Source organism: Carcharodon carcharias, chromosome 20 (genome assembly GCF_017639515.1).
Source record: "Carcharodon carcharias isolate sCarCar2 chromosome 20, sCarCar2.pri, whole genome shotgun sequence".
In the NCBI taxonomy this organism is placed as follows: domain Eukaryota; kingdom Metazoa; phylum Chordata; class Chondrichthyes; order Lamniformes; family Lamnidae; genus Carcharodon; species Carcharodon carcharias.
In genome coordinates, this window is record NC_054486.1 from 88,696,552 (window position 1) to 88,719,849 (window position 23,298).

Below are 23,298 nucleotides of genomic sequence, written 5' to 3' on the forward strand. Positions count from 1 at the left end.
AGTATGGAAGAATCCTGACTCAGAAGAGCAGCCCCATTTAAATCTTCAGGATGGTGGGGACTCAGCAGAATCAGCTATGTGCCCGCCGACCTGAGAATGGCCAACCGAGGCCATTGACAGGATATTTAAAACAATTAAAGGACCTGCTGTCCAACCTTAAGGTTGGTGGGCAGGCCAGGAGCCCCAGCGGGCTTCTGGAAAAACATGAAACCTCATCCACCGGTGGGATGAGGTTTCATGTCGGTTTTTTAAAAGTTTATTAAAGTTTTTGTGCACTTTATTAACATGTCCCATCTCACGTGACATTGTCACATGAGGGGGACATGTTAAAGATTTTTAAATTTTTCTATTTTTCAACTTTGAAAACCTTTCAGCGATCTCCCTGAGGCACCATTTAGCCTCAGGGAGATGTGCACTCTTTCGCGCGCATGCCTGAAAGAGCGCATTCTTGCATTTGGGGAATACCCCCCGCCCACACAGGAAGCTGGCGGATGTCATACTGGGCAGGCCTTAATTGGCCCGCCTGCGCAAAATGGCGGCACGGCCCGTTTTGGCGGCAGCGATCGGCTGCCCGCCCGCCGTTGAGTCGGTCAGGTCTGCCCACCCATCAAGGGCAAAATTCAGCCCATGGTTTCAGGACAGGGAAATTGTGTTTGGTAAATCTACTAAAATTTTTGAGGATGTAACTGGCAGTGTGGGTCCAGGATATTTTCAAAAGGCATTAAATAAGGTGCCACAGGAAAGATTGTTACACTTGTTAAGGGCTCATGGGGTTGAGGATAATATATTGGCATGGATAGAGGACTGGCCAAAGGGGAGGATCAGACAGTAGGAATAAATGACTAATTTTCAGGATGGCAGCTGTTACAAGTGGAATGCTGGGGCTTCAGCAATTTATAATTTATATTACAGACTTGAAAGGACTGAACATAATATATCCAAGTTTGCTGATGTTACAAAGCCAGGGAAAGTAAGCTGTGAGGAGGACACAAAGCGATATAGATAGGTTAAGTGAATGGGCAAGAAGGGGAAGATGGAATATCATGTGGGGAAATCTGAAGTCATTTTGGTAGGAAGAATAGAAAAACAGAATATTTTTAAATGTTGAGAAACTATTAAAACTTGTTGTTCAGAGGGATTTGACTGTTCTCGTACATGAAACACAGCAAGTTAACATACAGGTACAACAAGCAACTGGAAGGCAAAGTTGCCAACTCTGTGTGTACATGTTCCTGGAGTTTCCCTCCTGCCCCCAACCAACTCACCCTCACACTACGGCCAATGGATATGCAGTAATTTGCAGCCTCAGCCAATTGGAAAGTGAACTGACTCTTAATTATCTGAATTACCTGGAAAAACTCAGCAGGTCTGGCAGCATCAGCGGAGAAGAAAAGAGTTGACGTTTCGAGTCCTCATGACCCTTTGACAGAACTTGAGTTCGAGTCCACGAAAGAGTTGAAATATAAGCTGGTTTAAGGTGTGTGTGTGGGGGGCAGGGAGAGAGAGAGAGGATAAATAAATGGTTTAAGGTGTGTGTGTGGGGGGCAGGGAGAGAGAGAGAGAGGTGGAGGGGGGGTGTGGTTGTAGGGACAAACAAGCAGTGATAGAAGCAGATCATCCCTGCCCCCCACACACACACCTTAAACCAGCTTATATTTCAACTCTTTCTTGGACTCGAACTCAAGTTCTGTCGAAGGGTCATGAGGACTCGAAACGTCAACCCTTTTCTTCTCCGCCGATGCTGCCAGACCTGCTGAGTTTTTCCAGGTAATTCTGTTTTTGTTTTTGTTTTGGATTTCCAGCATCCACAGTTTTTTTGTTTTTATCTTAATTATCTGATTGGATGACTCATGGCTGTGGGTGAAACAGCTTTCTTCCACATGCTAATTCTTTTTAACTTTAATTAATTTTATTGTGAACATGTACTCCAAAAAACACAAAAGATGTAGCTTAGAACTGGATTACTTGGCCCTTCCACTTCTTGTCTCCGTCCAGCTCAAAGTGCTTGCACCTCTTGATGGCCAGCATTCTCTAAAAGTCCGCAAAAAAAATAAATAAATTATAATTGTTTCCCTGTTTCTTCTCCTGGGTTGCTTGCAGCAGTGTCCTGCGGAATGAACCGGTAATTCTTGGAGACTCCAGAACAATCCTGGAGTGTTGCACATCCTACAGGGGAGGTTGAGAATTAGGGAATCAGAGGATTATGCACCAGTGGAATTGTCTCAACTGCAGGAGGGGAGGGGAATGGTTTGAAAATGCAGTGAATAAGAAGCCCCGGAGAGAAAATGTTGGAATACATTTATGTTTGTGTTGGATCGAGCTCAGGAATGATCTTATGCGGCTTCCCATTCACAGGGTGGTTCCCATAGAGACGGTGTAATGTTTTGCCTCGCACAGTCACATGATCCTGGAGCCGCGACATGCAGCAGACGGTTCCTTTGACTCCAACAACCACAATTCCAATTTGCAAAGAGAGTTTTACAGACGACGCTCGATTCCAGTTTTTTGCCCCCCAAAAAAAACCCCATAGCTGGGCACTTTTTTTTCTTGAGGCATTTTTCTGAAAGTTTGCTGCGGTTTTTGAAAATTAACTTTTAAGGATGGACAACGGCGCCGGAAAATTGCCCAGCCTGACAGACTATCGCCGCTATTCGCTTCACTTAAAAAATCCCAAGAGAAATGTCTTCGTCACTCAGCTTGGGGACCAAAGGTAAAAGTTAACTGCCCTCCCCCTCCTTGTGGAGGCGCTTTCAAGTTTGGGGCATTTGTGTAGATTGCACTGACACTTTGTTGAATTGCTGATCCACTCATTGTCGCTGTGCTTACGATGTTTTTGGATGATTTATTTTATGCCTATTGCTGCTTATAACATCTTGGCGTAATTCCTGCTGTTGGATAGGTGGTAATTTTGCATCTATCAGCCCGGGTTCCAGCAACCTTTTCATGTCTTCTGTTGAAGTACAGTTTCATTTCATCAGATACTGGCTCCTGTGACCAACCGTGTAGTACTTGTTCCCATACTGGAGACAGGACTGGGTCCCGACTTAACAAAAACAGAATTACCTGGAAAAACTCAGCAGGTCTGGCAGCATCGGCGGAGAAGAAAAGAGTTGACGTTTCGAGTCCTCATGACCCTTCGACAGAACTGACTTGTCCAGTCTCTGATCTGTCGAGCACATACCGACGAGGAATCTAAGAAATTTAACAGTAAAACAAGTTATTGGGGAATTGGGACATGCTTATTGTTTTCTTGTAAAGGCAAACAATTAACGGTGTCAGCATTTGCAATTTGATTGCCAGGCCTATGTACGGAAGTGTATTTGTACGGAAGTGTATTTGTATGCTGCCAGAATTAAGGCCCATCATTGTATTCTTACTGAGACTATGGATGGTATAGCCTTGTCCTCACTAAACAATCCCAGCAATGGTTTGTGGTCTGAAACGATTGTAAAATGGCGGCCATGTACGTACTGGTGAAATTTCTTGACACCATAGATGATGGACAGGCCTTTTTCTATCTGAAGTATCCCTTTTCCGCTGTAGTGAGCGTCCTTGATACATAACGTATTGGCCATTCCGTACCGATGTCTATCCAATGAGAGAGCACTGCTCCCACTCTGTAGGGAGATGCATCACTTGTCAGCACCAATTCTTTCATCTGGTCGTAAAGCACTAATAGATTAGATGAGTGCAACAATTATTTCATCTCTGTGAAAGCTTTCTGGGGCAGCTTCCAAGACCAATATTAATTCTTTTTGAGTAGAGAATGCAGGGGGGCCAGTATGCAGACAATTGGGTAAGAAACACCCATTATAATTGATCATTCCTAGGAATGATTTGAGCTCTGAAACGTTCTTTGGCACAGGTACCTCTCTTATGGCTCTTATTTTCTCTTCAAACTGGGTGGAGATCCTGCAACTCTAACTGGTGACCCAAAAAGATTACCTCCCTCACTTGGAAAGTGCACTTTTCTTTTTTTAAATGCACTCCTGCTTGTAGGAAATGTTTTAAGACTTCTAAGTTTGCCAAATGCTCTTTATCAGTGAATCCTGTCATCAGTACATCGTCTAAATAAACTACAACCTGGGCAGTCCCTGCAATAAGCTTTCCATTGTTCTCTGAAAGATGGCACAAGCAGAGAAGACACTGAAAGGCAATCGTGTATATTGGTACGACACTTTGTGGGTATTAATTGTGACAAATTCCCAGGGGGCATTATCTGACTCTAATTGTTGATAAGCATGACTCGTGTCCAGCTTTGTGTACATTGTACCTCCTGCCAGATTGGCATATACATCTTCGATTTTTGGAATGGGGTGCCTGTTTAGCTTAGCTACTTTATTAACCGTCAGTTTGTAGTTACCACAAATTCAGACACTTTGGGTGGGTTTAAGGACATGGGCTATGGGTGCTGCCCATTCTGAGAACTGAACAGGTTGTATAACACCCAAAACAAAAACAGAATTACCTGGAAAAACTCAGCAGGTCTGGCAGCATCGGCGGAGAAGAAAAGAGTTGACGTTTCGAGTCCTCATGACCCTTCGACAGAACTTGATATAACACCCAGTTTCTCTAGTCTGTTCAATTCAATGTTGACTTTTTCTCGCAGAGTATGTGGTACCGGTCACACCTTCATGAAGTGAGGGGTTACTTCCGGATGCACGAGTCTTGGCCTGCCGGCCCTGGATTTTCCCCAGTTCATCCTTAAAGACAGTGGCATGCTTTCTAAGTAGCCCACTTGCTCTCAACTGGAAAGTTTCAGCCCATTCTAACTTAATCTGCTTTAACCAGTTTCATCCCAGGATGCTTGACCCTTCACCTGCTGCCATCATCAAGGGTGGTTTTGCTGATTGGCTTCCATAATGGACAGTTACTCTGCTTATACCTTTTACTTGTATGTCTTCACCCGTATATGTTTTTAGCTTGGCGGCTGTTTCTTCTAAGCTTAATTTGATGTTCACCATTATTCAAATATCTGAAGGTATTTTCCCCCATTACTGTAGTGGAAGCTCCTGTGTCCACTTCCATTCTAACAGGTTTGCCATTTACTTTCACGGTGACAAATATTGGTTCTGCCTTTCCAACTTTCAGATTAAAGAATAAGAAAATGTCTGAATTTCTTGTTTCAGGCTCTCCTATGTTGTAGATTTTATTGGGCTTCTCTTTTTGTTTACAAGTCTGCTTGAATCTTTACTTGCATTGCCTCATCATATGTCCATTTCTTTGACAACAGTAGCATTCAATTTTTTAAACTGCCAATCACCAAAAGACTGATATTTTCCACCTCTATTAAAATGATTTAATTTTGCTGATGAGTTATTTTTCCTCATTATTTGGCTAGCTGTTTCCCGCTTCTTGGCAGAGCCTCGCTTTTTCGTTTTTTTTTGCCTGAGTTTTCCCACCCGATGTGTAGGACGGCACCATTTTGCACACCCTGTATTGCTTTTGAATCTCTTATGCATTTTCCATGGCCAGTGCCTTCTTGAAATTAAGATTCACATCAAACAATAGTCTTTGCTGAATAGCATCCTCTTCCACACTACACACTAAACATTCTCTGAGCATGTCGTCCGGAGTCGTACCGAACTGACAATGTTCCATTAGCTGCTTCACATTTGCCATGTAGCATGCAATTGTCTCACCCAGCGCTCTATTTCACAAATTAAACCTGAACCTCTGCATCATGACTGAGGGCTTTGGTTAAAAATGACCCTTCACGAAGTCCACCAATTCATCGAAATTCTTTGACTCTGGGGCGCTGGGTACTATCAAACTTTGAATCAAGCTGTAGGTTTTGCTCCCAAAAGTACTGAAGAGGATTGCTCGCCTATTCTCTTCCCTGTAATCTTGTTTGCTTGAAAAAAGAACATGAGGCGTTCTTTTTATTGAGACCAATCATCTGTAGCTGGTTCAAAAGGATCAATTCTCCCAAATTGTGGCATTTTGAGAGAGGATAACTTGTTGAATTCTAACGGAGCTTGCTGCTTACAATCACTGGGCAAGGTACAGAGCCGATTTCTTTTTAACTTGATTTCTTCTGTTCAATCCTGTTTTATCCTCATCACCAGTTTGTTGTAGGGTGGCCGAGTTGTGCTATTAATGAAACAGTTGATCTGAAGACACTTGGGTGGAAACATTAAGTTTATTTACAATATACTCAGCAGGAACTACACATGTGCTTTCAACTCCAGCTCATCTCTACACTGATTCCTGAGTTAGCCAGAGCTACTATAAGACCATAAGACATAGGAGCAGAAATTAAGCCATTCGGCCCATCGAGTCTGCTCAGCCATTCAATCATGGCTGATAAGTTTCTCAACCCCATTCTCCCACCTTCTCCCCGTAACCTTTGATCCCCTTACCAATCAAGAACCTATCTATCTCAGTCTTAAATACACTCAATGACCTGGCCTCCACAGCCTTCTGTGGCAATGAATTCCATAGATTCACCACTCTCTGGCTGAAGAAGTTTCTCCTCATCTCTGTTCTAAAAGATCTTCCCTTTACTCTGAAGCTGTGCCTTTGGGTCCTAGTCTCTCCTACTAATGGAAACATCTTCCCCACGTCCACTCTATCCAGGCCTTTCAGTATTTTGTAAGTTTCAATCAGATCCCCCCTCATCCTTCTAAACTCCATCGAGTATAGACCCAGAGTCCTCAAACGTTCCTCATATGTTAGGCTTTTCATTCCTGGGATAGTTCTTGTGAACTTCCTCTGGACCCTCTCCAGGGCCAGAACATCCTTCTGAGATACGGGGCCCAAACTTGCTCACAATATACTAAATGTGGTCTGCCAGAGCCTTATAAAGCCTCAGCAGCACATCCCTGCTTTTATATTCTAGTCCTCTCAAAATGAATGCCAACATTGCATTTGCCTTCCTAACTAACGACTCAACCTGCAAGTTAACCTTAAGAGAATCCTGGACTAGGACTCCCAAGTCCCTTTGCACTCCAGACTTCTGAATTCTCTCCCCATTTAGAAAATAGTCTATGTCTCTATTCTTCCTACCAAAGTGCATGACCTCACACTTCCCCATGTTGTATTCCATCTGCCACTTCTTTGCACATTCTGCTAACCTGTCCAAATCCTTCTGCATCCTCCCCGCCTCCTCAATACTACCTGTCCCTCCACCTATCTTTGTATCATCTGCAAACTTAGCCAGGATGTTCTCAGTTCCTTCATCCAGATCATTAATGTATAAAGTGAAAAGTTGTGGTCCCAGCACTGACTCCTGTGGAACTCCACTAGTTACCGGCCGCCATCCTGAGAAGGACCCCCTTATCCCCACTCTCTGCCTCCTGCCAGACAGCCAATCTTCTATCCATGCTAGTACCTTGCCTCTAACACCATGGGCTCTTATCTTACTGAGCAGCCTCCTGTGCGGCACCTTGTCAAAGGCCTTCTGGAAGTCCAAGTAGATAACATCCATTGGCTCTCCTTTGTCTAACCTACTCGTTACCTCCTCAAAGAATTCTAACTGATTTGTTAGGCATGACCTCCCCTTGATGAAACCATGCTGACTTTGCCCTATTTTACCATGCACTTCCACATATTCTGAAATCTCATCCTTAATAATGGGCTCTAAAATCTTACCAACGACTGAGGTCAGGCTAATCGGCCTGTAACTTCCCGTCTTTTGCCTCACTCCCTTCTTAAACAGGGGGCTTACATTAGCGATTTTCCAGTCCTCTGGGACCCTCCCTGACTCGTGTGATTCCTGAAAGATCACCACTAACGCCCCCACTATCTCTTCAGCTATCTCCTTCAGAACTCTGGGGTGTAATCCATTTGGTCCAGGTGATCTATCCACCTTCAGACCTTTCAGTTTTCCTAGCACCTTCTCCTTGGTAATGGCCACCATAATCACCTCTGCCCCCTGACTCTCTTGAACTTTGGGGATGTTACTCGTGTCTTCCACTGTGAAGACCGACGCAAAGTACCTATTCAGTTTCTTTGTACCCCACTACTACTTCTCCAGCGTCATTTTCCAGCGGCCCAATGTCCACTTTTGCTTCTCTCTTACGCTTTTATATATCTAAAAAAACTCTTGCAATCTTCTTTTATATTACTGGCTAGTTTACCCTCATATTTAATCTTCTAGCTCCTTATTTCTTTTTTAGTTGTCCTCTGTTGGTCTTTGTGGGCTTCCCAATCCCCTGGTTTCCCACTGCTCTTCACCATTGTATGCTTTCTCTTTAGCTTTTATGTCAGCCATGGTTGCCTCGTCCTCCCTTTAGTATGCTTCTTCTGCCTAGGGATGAATTTTTGCTGTGTCTCCCAAATCACTTCCAGAAACTCGTGCCATTGCTGTTCCACTGTCTTTCCTGTTAGGCTCATCTCCAAGTCAGTTCTGGCCAGCTCCTCCCTCATGCCTCTGTAGTTGCCTTTATTCAACTGTAATACTGTTACATCTGATTCCAGCTTTTTCCTCTCAAATTGGAGGGTAAATTCTATCATATTATGGTCACTTCCTCCTAAGGGTTCCTTCACCTTAAGCTCCCTTATCAAATTTGCCTCATTACACATCACTAGATCTAGAATTGCCTGTTCCCTTGTGGGCTCCACCACAAGCTGCTCCAAAAAGCCATCTCGTAGACATTCCACAAATTCCTTTTCTTGGGATCCACTACCAACCTGATTTTCCCAGTCTACCTGCATTTTGAAATCCCGCTTGATCACTGTAACCTTGCCTTTCTTACATGCCTTTTCTATCTCCTGGTGTATCTTGTGCCCCACATCCTGACCACTGTTCGGAGGCCTGTACCTTTGCAGTTCCTCAACTCTACCCACACAGGTTCTACATCATCTGACCCTAGGTTGTCTCTTGCTATCGATTGAATTTTATTTCTTACTAACAAAGCAACCCTACCCACCTCTGCCAACCTGCCTATCTTTTCGATAGGATGTATATCCTTGTATATTTAGCTCCCAGTCCTGATCCCCTTGCAGCCATGTCTCTGTGATGCCCACCACATCATACCTGCCAATTTCAATCTGCGCCACAAGCTCATTTACCTTATTTCGTATACTGCATGCATTCAGATACAACACCTTCAGTCCTGTATTTCCTGTCCCCTTTCTCGTTGTTGTTCCTTTATCCGATGTGCTTGCAGTTAGATTCCTAGCCCTCTCCTATTGGTTACTACAGATCTTGTGATCTTGCCTAAGAAGCATTACTCTTAAAGGTACATTACACATTAAATAAAATGATAATTATTACATTCATTTTCCATGATGTTATCTCCTTCAGCTCTTCCCTCTTTCATGTTCCATTTAAAGAAATTTCTCCTGTCTGGTAATTTTAAATTGATGACAACTCTTCACTTGACTCCCCAACCAGAGAAAATACTTTCCTTTTTCATGCTGTTAAAATGCTTAATTAATTTTAAAAATGCTTTGTTGAATCCCTTATTAGTCTTTACTGCAGTAGAGATTTTTAAAATTCTTTCACTGGTGTCACTGGCTAGGCCAGCATTTGTTGTACATCCCTAATTGCCCTTGGGAAGGTGGTGGTAAGCTGCCTTCTCAAACTGCTGCAGTCCATATGATGTAGGTACATCCACAGTGCTGTTAGGAAGGGAGCTTCAGGATTTTGGCCCAGCGACAATGAAGGAATGGCAAGTTAGTTCCACGTCAGGATTGTGTGTGGCTTGGAGGAGAACTTGCAGGTAGTGGTCTTCCCATCTGTCTGTTGCCCTTGGTGGTGGTGGAGGGAGTGAATGTTTAATGTGGTAGATGGGATGCTGATCAAGCAGGCTGCTTTGTCATGGTTGGTGTCTAGTTTCTTGAGTGTTGGAGCCATGTGCATTCAGGCAAGTATTCCATCAAATTCCTGACTTGTGCCTTGTAGTCAGGAGAAGAGTCAGGAGGTGAGTTACTCACTGCAGAATTCACAGCCTCTGACCTCTTCTTGTAGCTACAGTGTTTATATGGCTGGTCCAGTTCAGTTTTTGGTCAGTTGTTTAATTGTCCATTACTATTCACGACTGGGTGTGGCAGAACTGCAGAGCTTGGATCTGAATCGATTTTTGTGCAATTGCTTCACTCTGTCTATTGCATGCTGCTTCTGTATACATTGACCATTCTGCTGAAAGGCCTATGGGTTAAACAAAATGAGCAGACAGTGACTCCCTGTACAACTTGAGAGAGCTGAGGGAGCAAGCAATATAAAGCTGGAACTGTAAACTCAGGTTTAATCTTTGAGCACGCATGTAGTCTTGTGTTCTAGCTTCACCAGTTTGACGCCTCATTTTTAGGTATGCCTGGTGCTGCTCCTGGCATGTCCTCCTGCACTCTCCATTGAACCAGGGTTGATGGCAATGGTAGAATGAGGGATATGTCGGGCCATGAGTTTACAGATTGTGGTTGAATACAATTCTACTTCTGTTGATGGCCCACAGTGTCTCATGGATGCCAGTTTGAGTTGCTAGATCTATTCTGAATCTATCCTATTTAGCACACTGGTAGTGCCACACAATACGATGGAGGGTATCCTCAATGTGAAGACGGGACTTCATCTCCAAAAGGACTGAATGGTAGTTGCTCTTACCAGTACCGTTTTGTCAGATGTCCCAATGACATGTAGACTGGTGATGGCAAGGTTTTAGTAGGTTTTTCCACTTGTTGTCTCCCCCCGTCCTTCCCACCAAACCTAAACCACCTTTGGTGATGGACCCTGGAATCCCTGACCCAGAGTATATCCTGTGCTCTTGCACCCTTGGTGCTTCTTCCTAGTGGTGTTCAACATGGAGGAGCAATGCTTCATCAGATGAGGGAGGTTTTCTTCCCCATGTTTGACCTGATGCCATGAGACTTCCTGAGGTTCGGAGTCAATGTTGGGGGCTCCCAGGGCAATTCCCTCCTGACTGTATAGAACTGTGTCACCATCTCTGTTGGGCCTGCCCTGTTGGTGCAAAGTGAGGTAGTATTGAGATGGATGACCATACTTTCCACTCCAGGGTGCTCTCCTCATATTTTTGGAGGCCTGAAACAAGGCAGAGTTAGAACAACTTGGGGCACAGTTGATGCATTCTGTTCCTACATAGGATTACATCAAATATATGGCCCAGAAACAGGCTATTCGGCCCAAACCAGTCCATGCCAATGTTTCGGCCCCACTCAAGCCTGCTCCCATCTTTCCTCATCTAAATTAATTATTGTAACCCTCTATTCTCTTGCCCCTCATATGCTCGCCTAGTTTCCACTTAAATGTACCTATTATTGAAGCCAGGAAATATATGAAACTCTTCACTGAAATATTGGCTAATTCAATTGAGAACTATCACCAGATACAGGAGAGCAAACAACATTTATCATACACTTTGATCCATCCAGCCACCTCACTGGAGGATAGAAATGCACTAACCATATGGCTCAACCATTTAGAGAATCACCACTCTATGGAAACCAGAGCAGAGGATGTCCAGATTCAACGGAAAATGGGCAAACTCTTTATTATCACCAAAGACAGAACTCTGCTAACAAGCTTCAGCCACTCCCTGCAGTAGAGAGTTCCACATTCTCACCATTCTTGGGACAAAGAGATTTCTTCTGAATTTACTGTTGGATTTCTTGGTGACTATCTTGTATTGATGGACTCTAGTTATGCTCTTACCAACAAGAGAAAATGATCCCTCATTATCCACGCTATCAAATCCTTTCATAATTTTTTTAAAGATCTCTATTAGGTCACCTTCAGCCTTCTTAAGATACCCAGGGCTGAATTTTCGTTCTTGGGTCAGGAAAATTCTCGATTCGCAAACCCAGCTCTGGAGAAATGCCCTGAATGTTCTGATTTTTGTTTCTGGGGTGGGGGGGGGTGGTGTGGTTGGTGGTGGTGGTGGTGAGGGCATGCAGGTGCTAATTGGGGTCAGGCTCATCGCCCCCATATAGAGTTCGCAGGCAGCTGCAGGGACTGCCAAGCAGAAGTGGGCTGTGTGAAAAGTTCCAGGACTTGTAAGACAAAGAATAAAACAAAAAAACAGCCCTGTAGCCCTCACCCCCACACACATTTCCCATACCACCTCATGCCCCCCCCCCCCCCCCCCCCCCCCCCCCCCCCCCCCCCCCCCCCCCCCATCCACCCACCCACCCACATCCCCTCTGCCACCCCTACTGTCCCTAATGGAACAGGCAGACTGATGACAGGGGCTGGCTTGGGACCCCTATATGGCCCTGACATCAGGGCTCCAACACCTGCTGGATAAAGCCAACCCATTGTTTCCATATTGTGAATGTATCAAAAAATGGCACAACCAGAAACTTAGCATGAAGCATCCTGAATAACTATGGAAAGAGGGAAGAAAAAACATCATAGAAAAGAGTTCAGCAGTAGTCGAGATGCTGATACAAATCCCACTACGGTGCCTTTCATAAACAACACACTCTGACACCTTTGGATGTCCAAATTATATGGCCAGGTGGGTTCTGAAGAATATAATAATGCAAACACTGGGAATTTGAATAAATATAATGAAATTTGCATTTATATAGAATATTCCATGACTGCAGTCTCCCAAAGTGCTTTACAGCCAATGAAGTACTGTTGAATTGTTGTTGCTGTTTTAATGAGTATGTTGGCATCATGGTTATGTTACTGGTTTAGTAATCCAGAGGCCTGAGCTCAAATCTCACCACAGTTACCATGGCAGTCACTTTAAATTAAATGTCTAATTAACAAAATCTGGGACTAGTTTCCATTCAATTTTAAGCTCTTGGTATGTCAAATGCCAGTTCAAAACTTCACCGAAAATTTGGAGGGAGATTTTCTTTGAAGGAGTCACATGTGATGTGGATAAGGGCAACTGGTGGATATACTGTACTTAGATTTCCAGAAGGCATTTGATAAGGTGCCATATCAAAAGTTATTGCAAAAGATAAAAGCTCATGGTGTAGGGGGTAACCTACTGGCATGGACAGAAGACTGGCTAGCTAACAGGAAACAGACTGGGCATAAATGGGTCTTTTTCTGGTTGGCAGGATGTAATGAGTGGTGTGCCACAGGGATCAGTGCTGGGGCCTCAGCTTTTTACAATTTATATAAATGACTTGGATGAAAGGACCGAAGGTACGGTTGCCAAATTTGCTGATGACCTAAAGATAGGCAGGAAAGTAAGTTGTGAAGAGGGGTCTTGACATGGTGGATGTGGAGAGGATGTTTCCTCTAGTGGAAGAATCAAAAACTAGGGGTCACTGTTTAAAAATAAACGGTTGCCCATTTAAAACAGAGAAGTGAATTTTTTTCACTCAGAGGGTCGTGAGTCTTTGGAACCCTTTTCCTGAAAAGGTGGTGGAAGCAGAGTCTTTGAACATTTTTAAAGCAGAAGTGGATAAATTCTTGGTAAGCAAGGGAGTGGGATGCATATTTCAGTTACTATCAGATCAGCCATGATCTTATTAAATGGCAGAGCAGGCTCGAGGGGTTGAATGGCCTACTGTTGCTCCTAATTCGTATGCATGTTGGTATATAAGGAGGCTACTAGAGGACATAGATAGGTTAAGTGAGTGAGCAAAGATCTGGCAAATGGAGTACAATGTGCGAAAATTTGAAATTGTCAATTTTGGAAGGAAGAATAAAAAAAAGCATATTATCTAAATGGTGAGAGATTGCAGAGCTTTGAGATTCAGGGGGGCTTGTGTGTCCACCTGCATTAATCACAAAAGGTTAGTATGCAGGTACAGCATAATTAGGAAAGCTAATAGAATGTTATCATTTATTAAGAGGGGAATTGAATATAAAAGTAGGGAAATTATGCTTGAATTGTACAGGACACTGATAAGACCACATCTTGAGTACTGTGTACAATTTTGGTCTCCTTATTTAAGGAAGGATGTAAATGTATTAGAAGCAGTTCAGAGAAGGTTTATTAGACTAATACCAGGAATTGGTGGGTTGTCTTACGAGGAAAGGGTAGACAGGCTAGGTTTGTGTCCACTAGAGTTTAGCAGAGTCAGAGGCGACTTGATTGAAACCTTTAAACTCCTGAGGGGTATTGACAGGGTGGATGTGGAAAGGATGTTTTGTCTTGTGCAAGAATCTAGAACTACATAAGAAATAGGAGCAGGAGTAGGCCATTCAATAAGATCATGGCTGATCTGCCCAGGCCTCAACTCCTCAATATTTCAAAAATCTATCTACCTCCTCTTAAATTACTTTCAATGATCTAGCCTCCATAACTCTCTGGGGTAGAGAATTCCGGACATTCATTATCCTCTGAGAGAAGAAATTCCTTCGCATCTCAGTTTTAAATGAGTATTCCCTTATTCCGTAACTATGTCCCCTTGTTTGAGATTCCCTCACTAGTGGAAACATCTTCTCAATATCTACCCTGTCAAGCCCCCTCAGAATCTTGGCAGGATGTAATGAGTGGTGTGCCACAGGGATCTGTCGAAGGGTCATGAGGACTCGAAACGTCAACTCTTTTCTTCTCCGCCGATGCTGCCGACCTGCTGAGTTTTTCCAGGTAATTCTGTTTTTGTTTTTGTTTTGGATTTCCAGCGTCCGCAGTTTTTTTGTTTTTACCCCTCAGAATCTTGTACGTTTCAATATGATCACCTGTCATTCTTCTAAACTCCAATGAGTAAAGGTCTAACTTGTTTAGCCGTTCTTGATAAGGCAACTCCTTCATCCCAGGAATCAGCCTAGTGAATCTCTTTTGAACTGCCTCCAATGCCAGTATCTCCTTTCTTAAATATCAAAACTGTACACACTACTCCAGGTGCAGCCTCACCAACACCCTGTACAGTTGTAACAGGACTTCCCTATTTTTAAACTCCAACCTAGCAATAACGGCCAAAATTCCATTTACCTTCTTAATTACTTGCTGCACCTGCATGCTAACTTTTTGTGTTTTATCCACAAGAACACCCAGATCCCTCCGTGCTGCACTTTTTTGGAGTCTCCGTTTAAATAATAATCTGCCTTTTGATTTTTCCTACCAAAGTGCATGACCTCACACTTTTCTACGTTAAATTCTATCTGCCAAGGGGTCGCTGTTTAAAAATAAAGGGTTGCTTATTTAAGACAGAGATGAGGAGAATTTTTTTCTCTCAAATGGTACTGAGTCATTGGAACTCCTTTCCTAAAAAGTCAGTGGGAGCAGAGTCTTTGAATATTTTTAAGGCAGAGATAGATAGATTCTTGATAAACAAGAAGGTGAAAGGTTATTGGGGGTAAGCGGGTGGTTTCATCAGATCAGTCATGATCTCATTGAATGGTGGAGCAGACTCAAGTGGCAGTCTCCTGTTCCTAATTCTTATGTTTGTATGTTCTAAGGAGAAGCTAGTTTTTATGGTTGTTGGAGCTCAATCATCTCAGTCCTAAGACTCCACTACAGGAGTTCTTCAGGGTAATGTCCTTGGCCCAACCAGCTTCAGCTGCTTCACCAATGACCTTCCTTCCATTATAAGGTCACAAGTGGGGATGTTTGCTGATGATTGCACAATGTTCAGCACCATTCATGACTCCTCAGATACTGAAACACTCTGTGGCCATATGCAGCAAGACCTGGACAACATTCAGGTTTGGGCTGATAAGTGGTAAATAACATTCATGCCACAGAAGTGCCAGGCAATGACCATCTCCAACAAGACAGAATCAAACCATCTCCCCTTGACATTCAATGGCATTATCATCGCTGAATTCCCCAATGTAAACATCTTGGTGGTTACCATTGACCAGAAACTGAACTGGACTAGCCATATAAATACTGTGGCTGCAAGAGCAGGTCAGAGGCTGGGAATTTTGCATTGGGTAACTCCCCACCTGACTCCTCAAAGTCTGTCCACCATCATCAAGCAATAAGCAGTGTGATGGAACATTCTCCAATTGCCTGGATAAGTGATGCTGCAACAACTCATGAAGCTCGACACTATCCAGGACAAAACAGCCCAATTGATTGGCACCCCATCCACCGCCTTCAACATTCACTTCCTCTACCACCGACGCACGTAGCAGCAGTGTGTACCACCTACAACATGCAACTGCAGCAATTCACCAAGGCTTCTTAGGTAGCATCTTCCAACCCCCTCAACCTCTACCACCTAGAAGGACAAGGGCAGCAGATGCATGGGAACATCACTACCTGCAAGTTCCCCTTCAAGCTACACACAATCCTGACTTGGAAATATATCACCGTTCCTTCACTGTCACTGGGTCAAAATCCTGGAACTCCCTTCCTAGCAGCACTGTGGGTGTAGCTACACCACTGGACAGCAGTGGAACAAGAAGGCAGCTTATCACCACCTTCTCAAGGGTAATTTGGGATGGGCAATAAATACTGGCCCAGCCAGCATGCCCACATCCCGTGAACGAATAAAAAAAAAATCAGTATCCTGTTTTCAAATTGATTAAACTTCAATTGATTAAGAACTAGTAGAAGATTTAGCCAGAGCTGATCTTAAGATTTTGACACCCCATCCAGCCTGTACCATTGCATATGAATCCTTATTAGTTCCATGGACAAGATTGTTTCCCATGATTGCAATAAGGAAAGGAAAGTTGCGTGGGGTGAGCCATCATTTTTCCATCTGGGGATGAAAGTTAAAATCTACCACTTTTAATGGCAATATTTAAATCCCTTTTTTCCTCAGGGATGACGATGAAGATGTTAATCACATTCCAGTAATCACACAGGCAAGTTCTTTTTCCTTCCACGTTATCCTGTGCAATTGTAAAAACTTTAGTATTTACCCTATATGCTACATTGAAAGCATCAGTTATTAAATTACATTAGACCAACACCATGATGTAGTGATTTCAAAAATCAATATAGATCTTGGATTTAATCTGCACTATTTGCCCCAGAGATGTGCAGAACGCTGCAGAGATAATATTCAGAAATAGCAACCCATTGAATGTGTGCAATAAGGAATCACAGGATTTCCTTTTTAAAATAGTGATATTCCATTTGCTAGTGAAATGGTGTCTTAAATATAGAATATTGTGTAGCTGCATGTCTTGGTGTTAATTTTAGAAATCTATTTTGAAACTGTTTGAATCTTGTCTTGAACTGATGAAATTTGTGATGATCCCTAAAGAGATTGATAACTTTTTTTAATGAATTTCTGGTGACTGATTGAAAGGATCAAATGACATGATTTCAAGTTTTAAGGCTTACTGCAGCAAACAAACTAAAAGCAACATTGTCTAAACATTATTCAGTAAACAACTTATACAAGATTTATCGTATATAAGATTCATGTATAACTTAAAAGATAGAAAGGAAATTCCACAATTAGCTTTTAACACACCCGAAAATCTCCCGCTATGGATATATGTTATGCTGTCCTTTAAGTGTGCGCTTGTTATGGCACAGCCGACGGTAAGTGCTGAGCTGCTCAAATCCCAAATCGAAACTTGAAACAACAGCCACAACTGTTTTGCAATTTATATATATTTCGAGATGCATGCTTTGAATTTGGTAGTAATAAGATCACCAAGTCTTCTAGGTTTCTTACAAAACTAAATTAAACCTTTATTAAATGGCAAAAGAATGATTTTTAGCACATACATAGGTTGACAAATTACTACTATGACAATTCCTAGCTCCTCTAGTTAATCTAACTCCCAGTTGCACCTCCGTTAAGGCAACAGTAAAACACATAGGTTTTAAATGACGCTGGCAAAGTAACATGATATCCTGAACAGTCGAATTCAAAGTGAGTTTTCTTAACTTCGGTTCTTGCGGACAGCAGTTTGAGGCTTAGAGGCCAGCAGCTTTTCACACTTGTTAGATCTTAGAATGCCTTCCCTTACACACAGCCTTCCCTCCTTTATACATATTTCCCCTTTGAATGCAAATTTCCATTGTCTCACTATGTATTTGGACTTCACCTCTCTAATAATAAAATCTATCAAAGTACCAATTTTACCAGTAATCTTTGGGAAAAATAAACACACTTTCTTCTCCTGGCTAGGTGAAACATTTCACCCTCTCTTTTGAATTCAAGCTAGTCTGGTTTATTTAAAAATGCAAATGTTCCCTTTACACCCTACATTCTAAAACTTCACCCATGTTTACCTACTTAACATTTCAAACCTAGTCTATTTTCTGATACATCAAAGCCTTTAGACCAGCTGCCTTTAATTCAATTAAGTCCCACACACACACAAACCCATAGACACAGACCCCACTATTACTCTACTTTGCAATAAATTCCAATAACATTATGAAAATTATTATATCTTCCTGACACACTCAGGATATAAGAGTAGTTATAATAATTTCAAAGTCCAAAGTTATTCGCAGGTCCCAATAGCTGGCTTCCTTTCTTTTCCTTTCCCAGTCAGGTTAATTCCTAATCTCAGAACTGACTTTCACTGTGAGGGTTATACTGGAGAGTCCATCCCCTAGCTCAAGCTAGGCAAATCTTCTACCTCCTTTAGATCCTCACCAACTTACTCTCTTCAATCTGAATGTGAGTTCCCATCCATATTCTGCGTGCTGACCAATAGAATCAGCATTTTCTCTGCTTCAGGTGCACTACTGGCTGCCTCTATCTCCTGCTCTTTGCCTCACTCTCTCTCTCTCGCTCTCTCAGATTCTTAGATACTGATTTGTGTGAGAGAGTTTCAGGGATATCTTAGCAATCCAGCAACCTGATACTACAATGGATTTCTATGGGCTTTTCCCCCTCAAAGCCCATCCCCATGGCAACATGAATCACATGGACCTTGCATCCAGATAGAAACGCCTATTAGCTATCCCTTAGTCCCCCAAATCCATTCTATATAGGAATTAACCAGACAGACTAAAGTATAATGTTTATAAAGCCTGACATTCCTAACATCTCCCTGTGAGGCTTCGAGACTAACAGTCTACCCATGGTCAGCTCCACTGTTCTTACGATTTTATACAAGTGTGAACGTTTTGCACCTTTCTCCCAGTAAGTCAACCAGGGCCCCCTTTAACCTTTAGCAACCAAGCCAGCCAAGCTTGATGTCCAGGTCAAAATTCAGAACAAGTAACATGACCCCCTTCATTCCTCCATTTTATCTTAAATTAAAGAGACAGTCCCAAAACACAATCCTATAAATTTCACATTCGTAACAAATTAGAAGTGAATAATGTCAGACAAACTGCTTAGACCTGGGCTAAAAGCATAAAATACTGGAAATACTCAGCAATTTGGGCAGCATGTGCAGTGAGAAAAAAAGAGTTAACATATTGGGTTCCTTTCTTCAAAACTGAGAAATGTTAGAAATGCAATAGGGTTTAAGCAATTGAAAGGGGGAAGATTGGCAATAAGAACAAAGGGGAAAGTCTGTGATAGTGTGGAAGGCAAGAGAAATTAAATGATGAAAGGTTTCATGATACAAATCCAAAAGACAAATAAAGAAACAAAAGGTGTATCTAGATGAGGTGTGAATGGCAGGATTGAAACCATCTGAATGCAAAATAAAGGGATTAAGAAGAGACAAAACCAAACCATCAAAAAAAAAATAACCTTTGTCTTCATTTTGCTTTATGTCCAAAATTGTTGGACACATTGCTGAGTCCAGAAGGTTGTAAAGTACTCAGTCATAAAATGAGGTGTGTTAAGTTTCATTGGAACACTGTAGCAGGCCAAGGACAGAAAGGTCAGAGTTGGAGCAAGGTAGAGAATTGAAATGACAAGCAACAGAAAGCTCAAAGTCATACTTGTGGACAGATTGGAGTTTTCCCACAAAGCAGTCACCATGTCTGTGTTTGGTCTCCTCAGTGGAGAGGAGACCACATCACGAGCAGTGAATACAGTATACTAAATTGAAAGAAGTACAAGTAAATCACTGGTTTCACTTGGAAGGAGTATTTGAGGCCTTGGCCGGTGAGAAGAGGGGAGGTAAATGGGCAGTTGTTGCATCTGTTTCTCTCTCCATGGATGCTGCCTGACCTGCTGAGCATTTTCTGCTTTTATTTCAGAAATCCAACTTCCGCAGTATCTTGCTTTTTTCTCAGATCTGGTACCTGTACGCCTGCAAAGTAAAAATAACTTTAGAACAAACTTCTTTATGACTGTCAATCTTTGCAGTGGAAAATGACAGGAAAATGCTAATCATTGGCTTAAGGAGAGATGTGGGCCAGGCAGTGGAATGAGCTAGCTCTTACCCCAGCCTGAATCCAGAATCTAGCCCAGGCTGATGAGATGAAAGACTTTTCTTAGTCAGTTGTAAAAGAGTAACTTAGCCCCTTTGCCACCGAAACGTTCAGTGACTATTTGAATGTTTTCTGGACTAGCCTCTCATCTTTCTCACACCCCCCCCAAACGCCATGAACTTCTTGTCTATAATGCTACTGCCAGTACCCAATTGTGCAACAACCTCTCCTTGCTCATCACCCTCCCCCTTGCTGATGTACATCGGCCCTCCAACCTCAAAGCCTCAAATTTAACATTCTGACCCTTGTGCTTAAATATCTTCCTGGTCTCAATTTTTGCTATTCAACTTTATTACTATTTCAGGCAGCTGCTGAGATTCTAGCAAACGACAGGAAAACACCTCAGACGACTTTGGTGCTAAAGAAAGAAGTAGAAGTTGACCAAGTTAATGCAGAACTCGAAGCTAAAAGGCAAGAGTTCTTTCAACGCATGGAAGCTATTACCCAGCGGAGGGCAGAATTTGAAAGGAAAGAGCATGTGGTAAGAAAATCCACAATGTTGAGCTAGTTACTGCTAGTTTATGGATTTAAACCTTAAATTTGATCACTCTGAAAGAACCTTCCATTGTTGCATTTAGATTGGTAAGCAAGTGAAATATGAATTGTTTGAAAGCATATCTCCTAGTACTGTTGTCAGTGATATTAAATGCTTCTGGCTGTTTATCATGAAGGCATTTAACCTTATGTATTCTGATTTCTACCATTTTAAACAATATTATTTCCCCTGCAGAATAAATAGTCAAATAATTAACATTTTGTATTCTTTCCATTTTTGTCCATAGAATAGAGAAAGGGCGCTGAAGTTTGATAAATTTCTCAGGGATAATGAGGCAAAGAGGCGGCGTGCTATTAAAAAATACCAATTTGAAGTGAAAGAAAATGAGGTGAAAAAGAAGGAGTTACAAGATCTACTTCAGCAATTTGAAGAAATGAAAGTCAGGTACAAAGCTGAGCCCCCTCAGAGCACATTGTTAATGTATGTCTTTCAAATATTGTTGCCTTGGCGATAGGGGCATTGGAACTCTTCTCTTAGGATTCAACCAGCCCTCTGTTCACTGTTAAGACGATTTGAAAAATTGTAGTTTCGAATCTTATGCTGGCCGGAGACAAACAGTGGGAGGGACTTGAATCGTGGAGTCAGACTTGCACAGTAAAGAGCAGAGAGCTATCACCCTGCAAAGAGTAAAATGTAAACTGGCATTGTTAGAATGGCGACATAGGTAATGTAGCTCTTAGCCTGTGTCATCATTATTTTACCCTCTTCCTGATATCGTCTAGGCTACACTCAATATGCCAGCCACAAACAGTGGTAAAAATACCTAAAGAAGTAAACTTAAAAATAACCTCCACTCAATTAGTTTACTAACATCATTTCAACTTCAGGGGTGTGTGTTACTGCTTTGCAGTGCTCTTCGCACTGTTGTTCTGTATAATGTAGAGAAAAATAATGATTTCTTAATTTCCCTGACATGGTGGAATGTAGCTTTCCAATTGTATGCAATGCAATTAAGCTAACATGATACTAAATCATGTGATTTGATGAAAATGTGATATTGTGTTACGTAATTATGTAAGAAATTATATGACAAAGGTAAGCATGGACAAGGGATGCCACTTGAGCTATCTGAATCATGATTCCATAGAAATCCTCCTTTCTCCTATTACAGCATTTAACTGCCTCTGGAATGACTCCAGAGTTTTGTCTTCATGATTACACCCAGAGGACTATTCCAAGAATTAATCACCCTATATGTGAGGAACTGCTTTTTGACATAAGCCCTTACCTAGCTTTTTAGCAGCTTGTACCTGTCCATTGTTGCAGCCATGGTTTAATTTCAAATACCACTTATGAACATTTTTTTATTTTGCTTCAAGTCTTCTTTACCTGAATAAGGTTCTGTTTCATGTGCCGTCTTTCAAGATTGAAGAGTGCATCTTTTTCCAATCTCTCCTCATAACTCCACTCTCTGACCCATAGAGTAAACCTGGTCAGTATCTCGGCACTATTCCCAGGATTCCAGTGCTTTTGTCGTGCCTTGGTAAGCACAGATGCAGCCTAACCAGATTACTAAGTAGCTTCATCAGGATTATTTTACCATTTCTAGAGAAGAATGTCACAACTTCTACGCTATAGACTTTTTACATGAAACGCAAACATGTGTATTTGGAAATGATGATTCTGCTGGTTAATTAGTCGGGGGGGTGGTGAATTCATAATGTGCTCTTTTTAGCAGTGCAATAGTTTCCTTTTGCTTAGAGCAATGTAGAAACTGTGTGACTTGGAATAACATAGTGACCTAGCAGGCATGTGATGTATGCAAGGGTCGTTATTATTTATAGTAATAAAAGGAATGGAATTCATGATTGGAAGAGCATGTGCAGTTAATTTATGGCTGAAGAACTGAACTCTGGTCGTTTCTCATTTTAGGTGCTAACCAGATAAAAATCTGTTTTTGGAATGTTTCACTTCTCCAAAGTGTTTAAATCCACTTCCAGCAGTATTTAATACCCATAAAAGAAACAAACAAAAAACAAATAAACTTTTGCTGTTCATAGCATTAGAATGAACATACACAATGTGATGTCTGAAGTATACTTCTCCTGTGTTCTATGATGGACAAAAAGGCTGCATATTTTGCATTGAAAATGGATCAAATGCTATTCTCATGCTATTTAAGGAAAAATTAAGAAAATGAATCTGCACTTTGTCATGCTCTTTCCATTTTCTGTAGTCTGTAGAAAGATTACCCAATTGCTCTGAAGAAGAATCATACGGACTTGAAACGTTAGCTCTGTGTCTCTCTCCATAGATACCTCCCGACCTACTGAGTTTTTCCAGCATTTTCTGTTTTTATTTCGGATTTTCAGCATCCACAGTATTTTGCTTTCGCCTAATTGCTTAGTGGGTAACTGCACTGTCTAGTGTCATATCGAGCCATACAGAGCAAGAAGGCTTCAAGTTCGGTTCTTGGTCTGTGCTGTTAGCTAATCTCAGGTAGGTCTAAGGTGGGAGTGCAAGATTTGACCTCAGTGCTTTGCATTAGAGGGGGTAAAGCTCAGAGATTTACAACCTTGATTGCTTTTCATTGTCCCCTGCCAGAAAGTATAGGATGGATTCCGCTCTAGGGTTAGGGTGAATTTTACTCTATGGAACCCCGATACA

General features: G+C 42.1%; 1 protein-coding gene across 1 annotated transcript in view; it reads left to right on the plus strand.

Annotated features, from left to right (window-relative positions):
• The first annotated feature begins 2,415 nt into the window (after positions 1–2,415).
• Positions 2,416–23,298, plus strand: part of si:ch1073-416d2.4 (coiled-coil domain-containing protein 42 homolog) — a 49,048-nt gene continuing 28,165 nt past the window's right edge. Inside the window, exons 1-4 of the mRNA XM_041215089.1 lie at positions 2,416–2,710; positions 16,591–16,633; positions 20,440–20,616; positions 20,918–21,075. Coding sequence (XP_041071023.1) covers positions 2,601–2,710; positions 16,591–16,633; positions 20,440–20,616; positions 20,918–21,075 — 488 coding nt within the window. The 5' untranslated portion in view covers positions 2,416–2,600. The remainder of the gene's footprint in view (positions 2,711–16,590; positions 16,634–20,439; positions 20,617–20,917; positions 21,076–23,298) is intronic.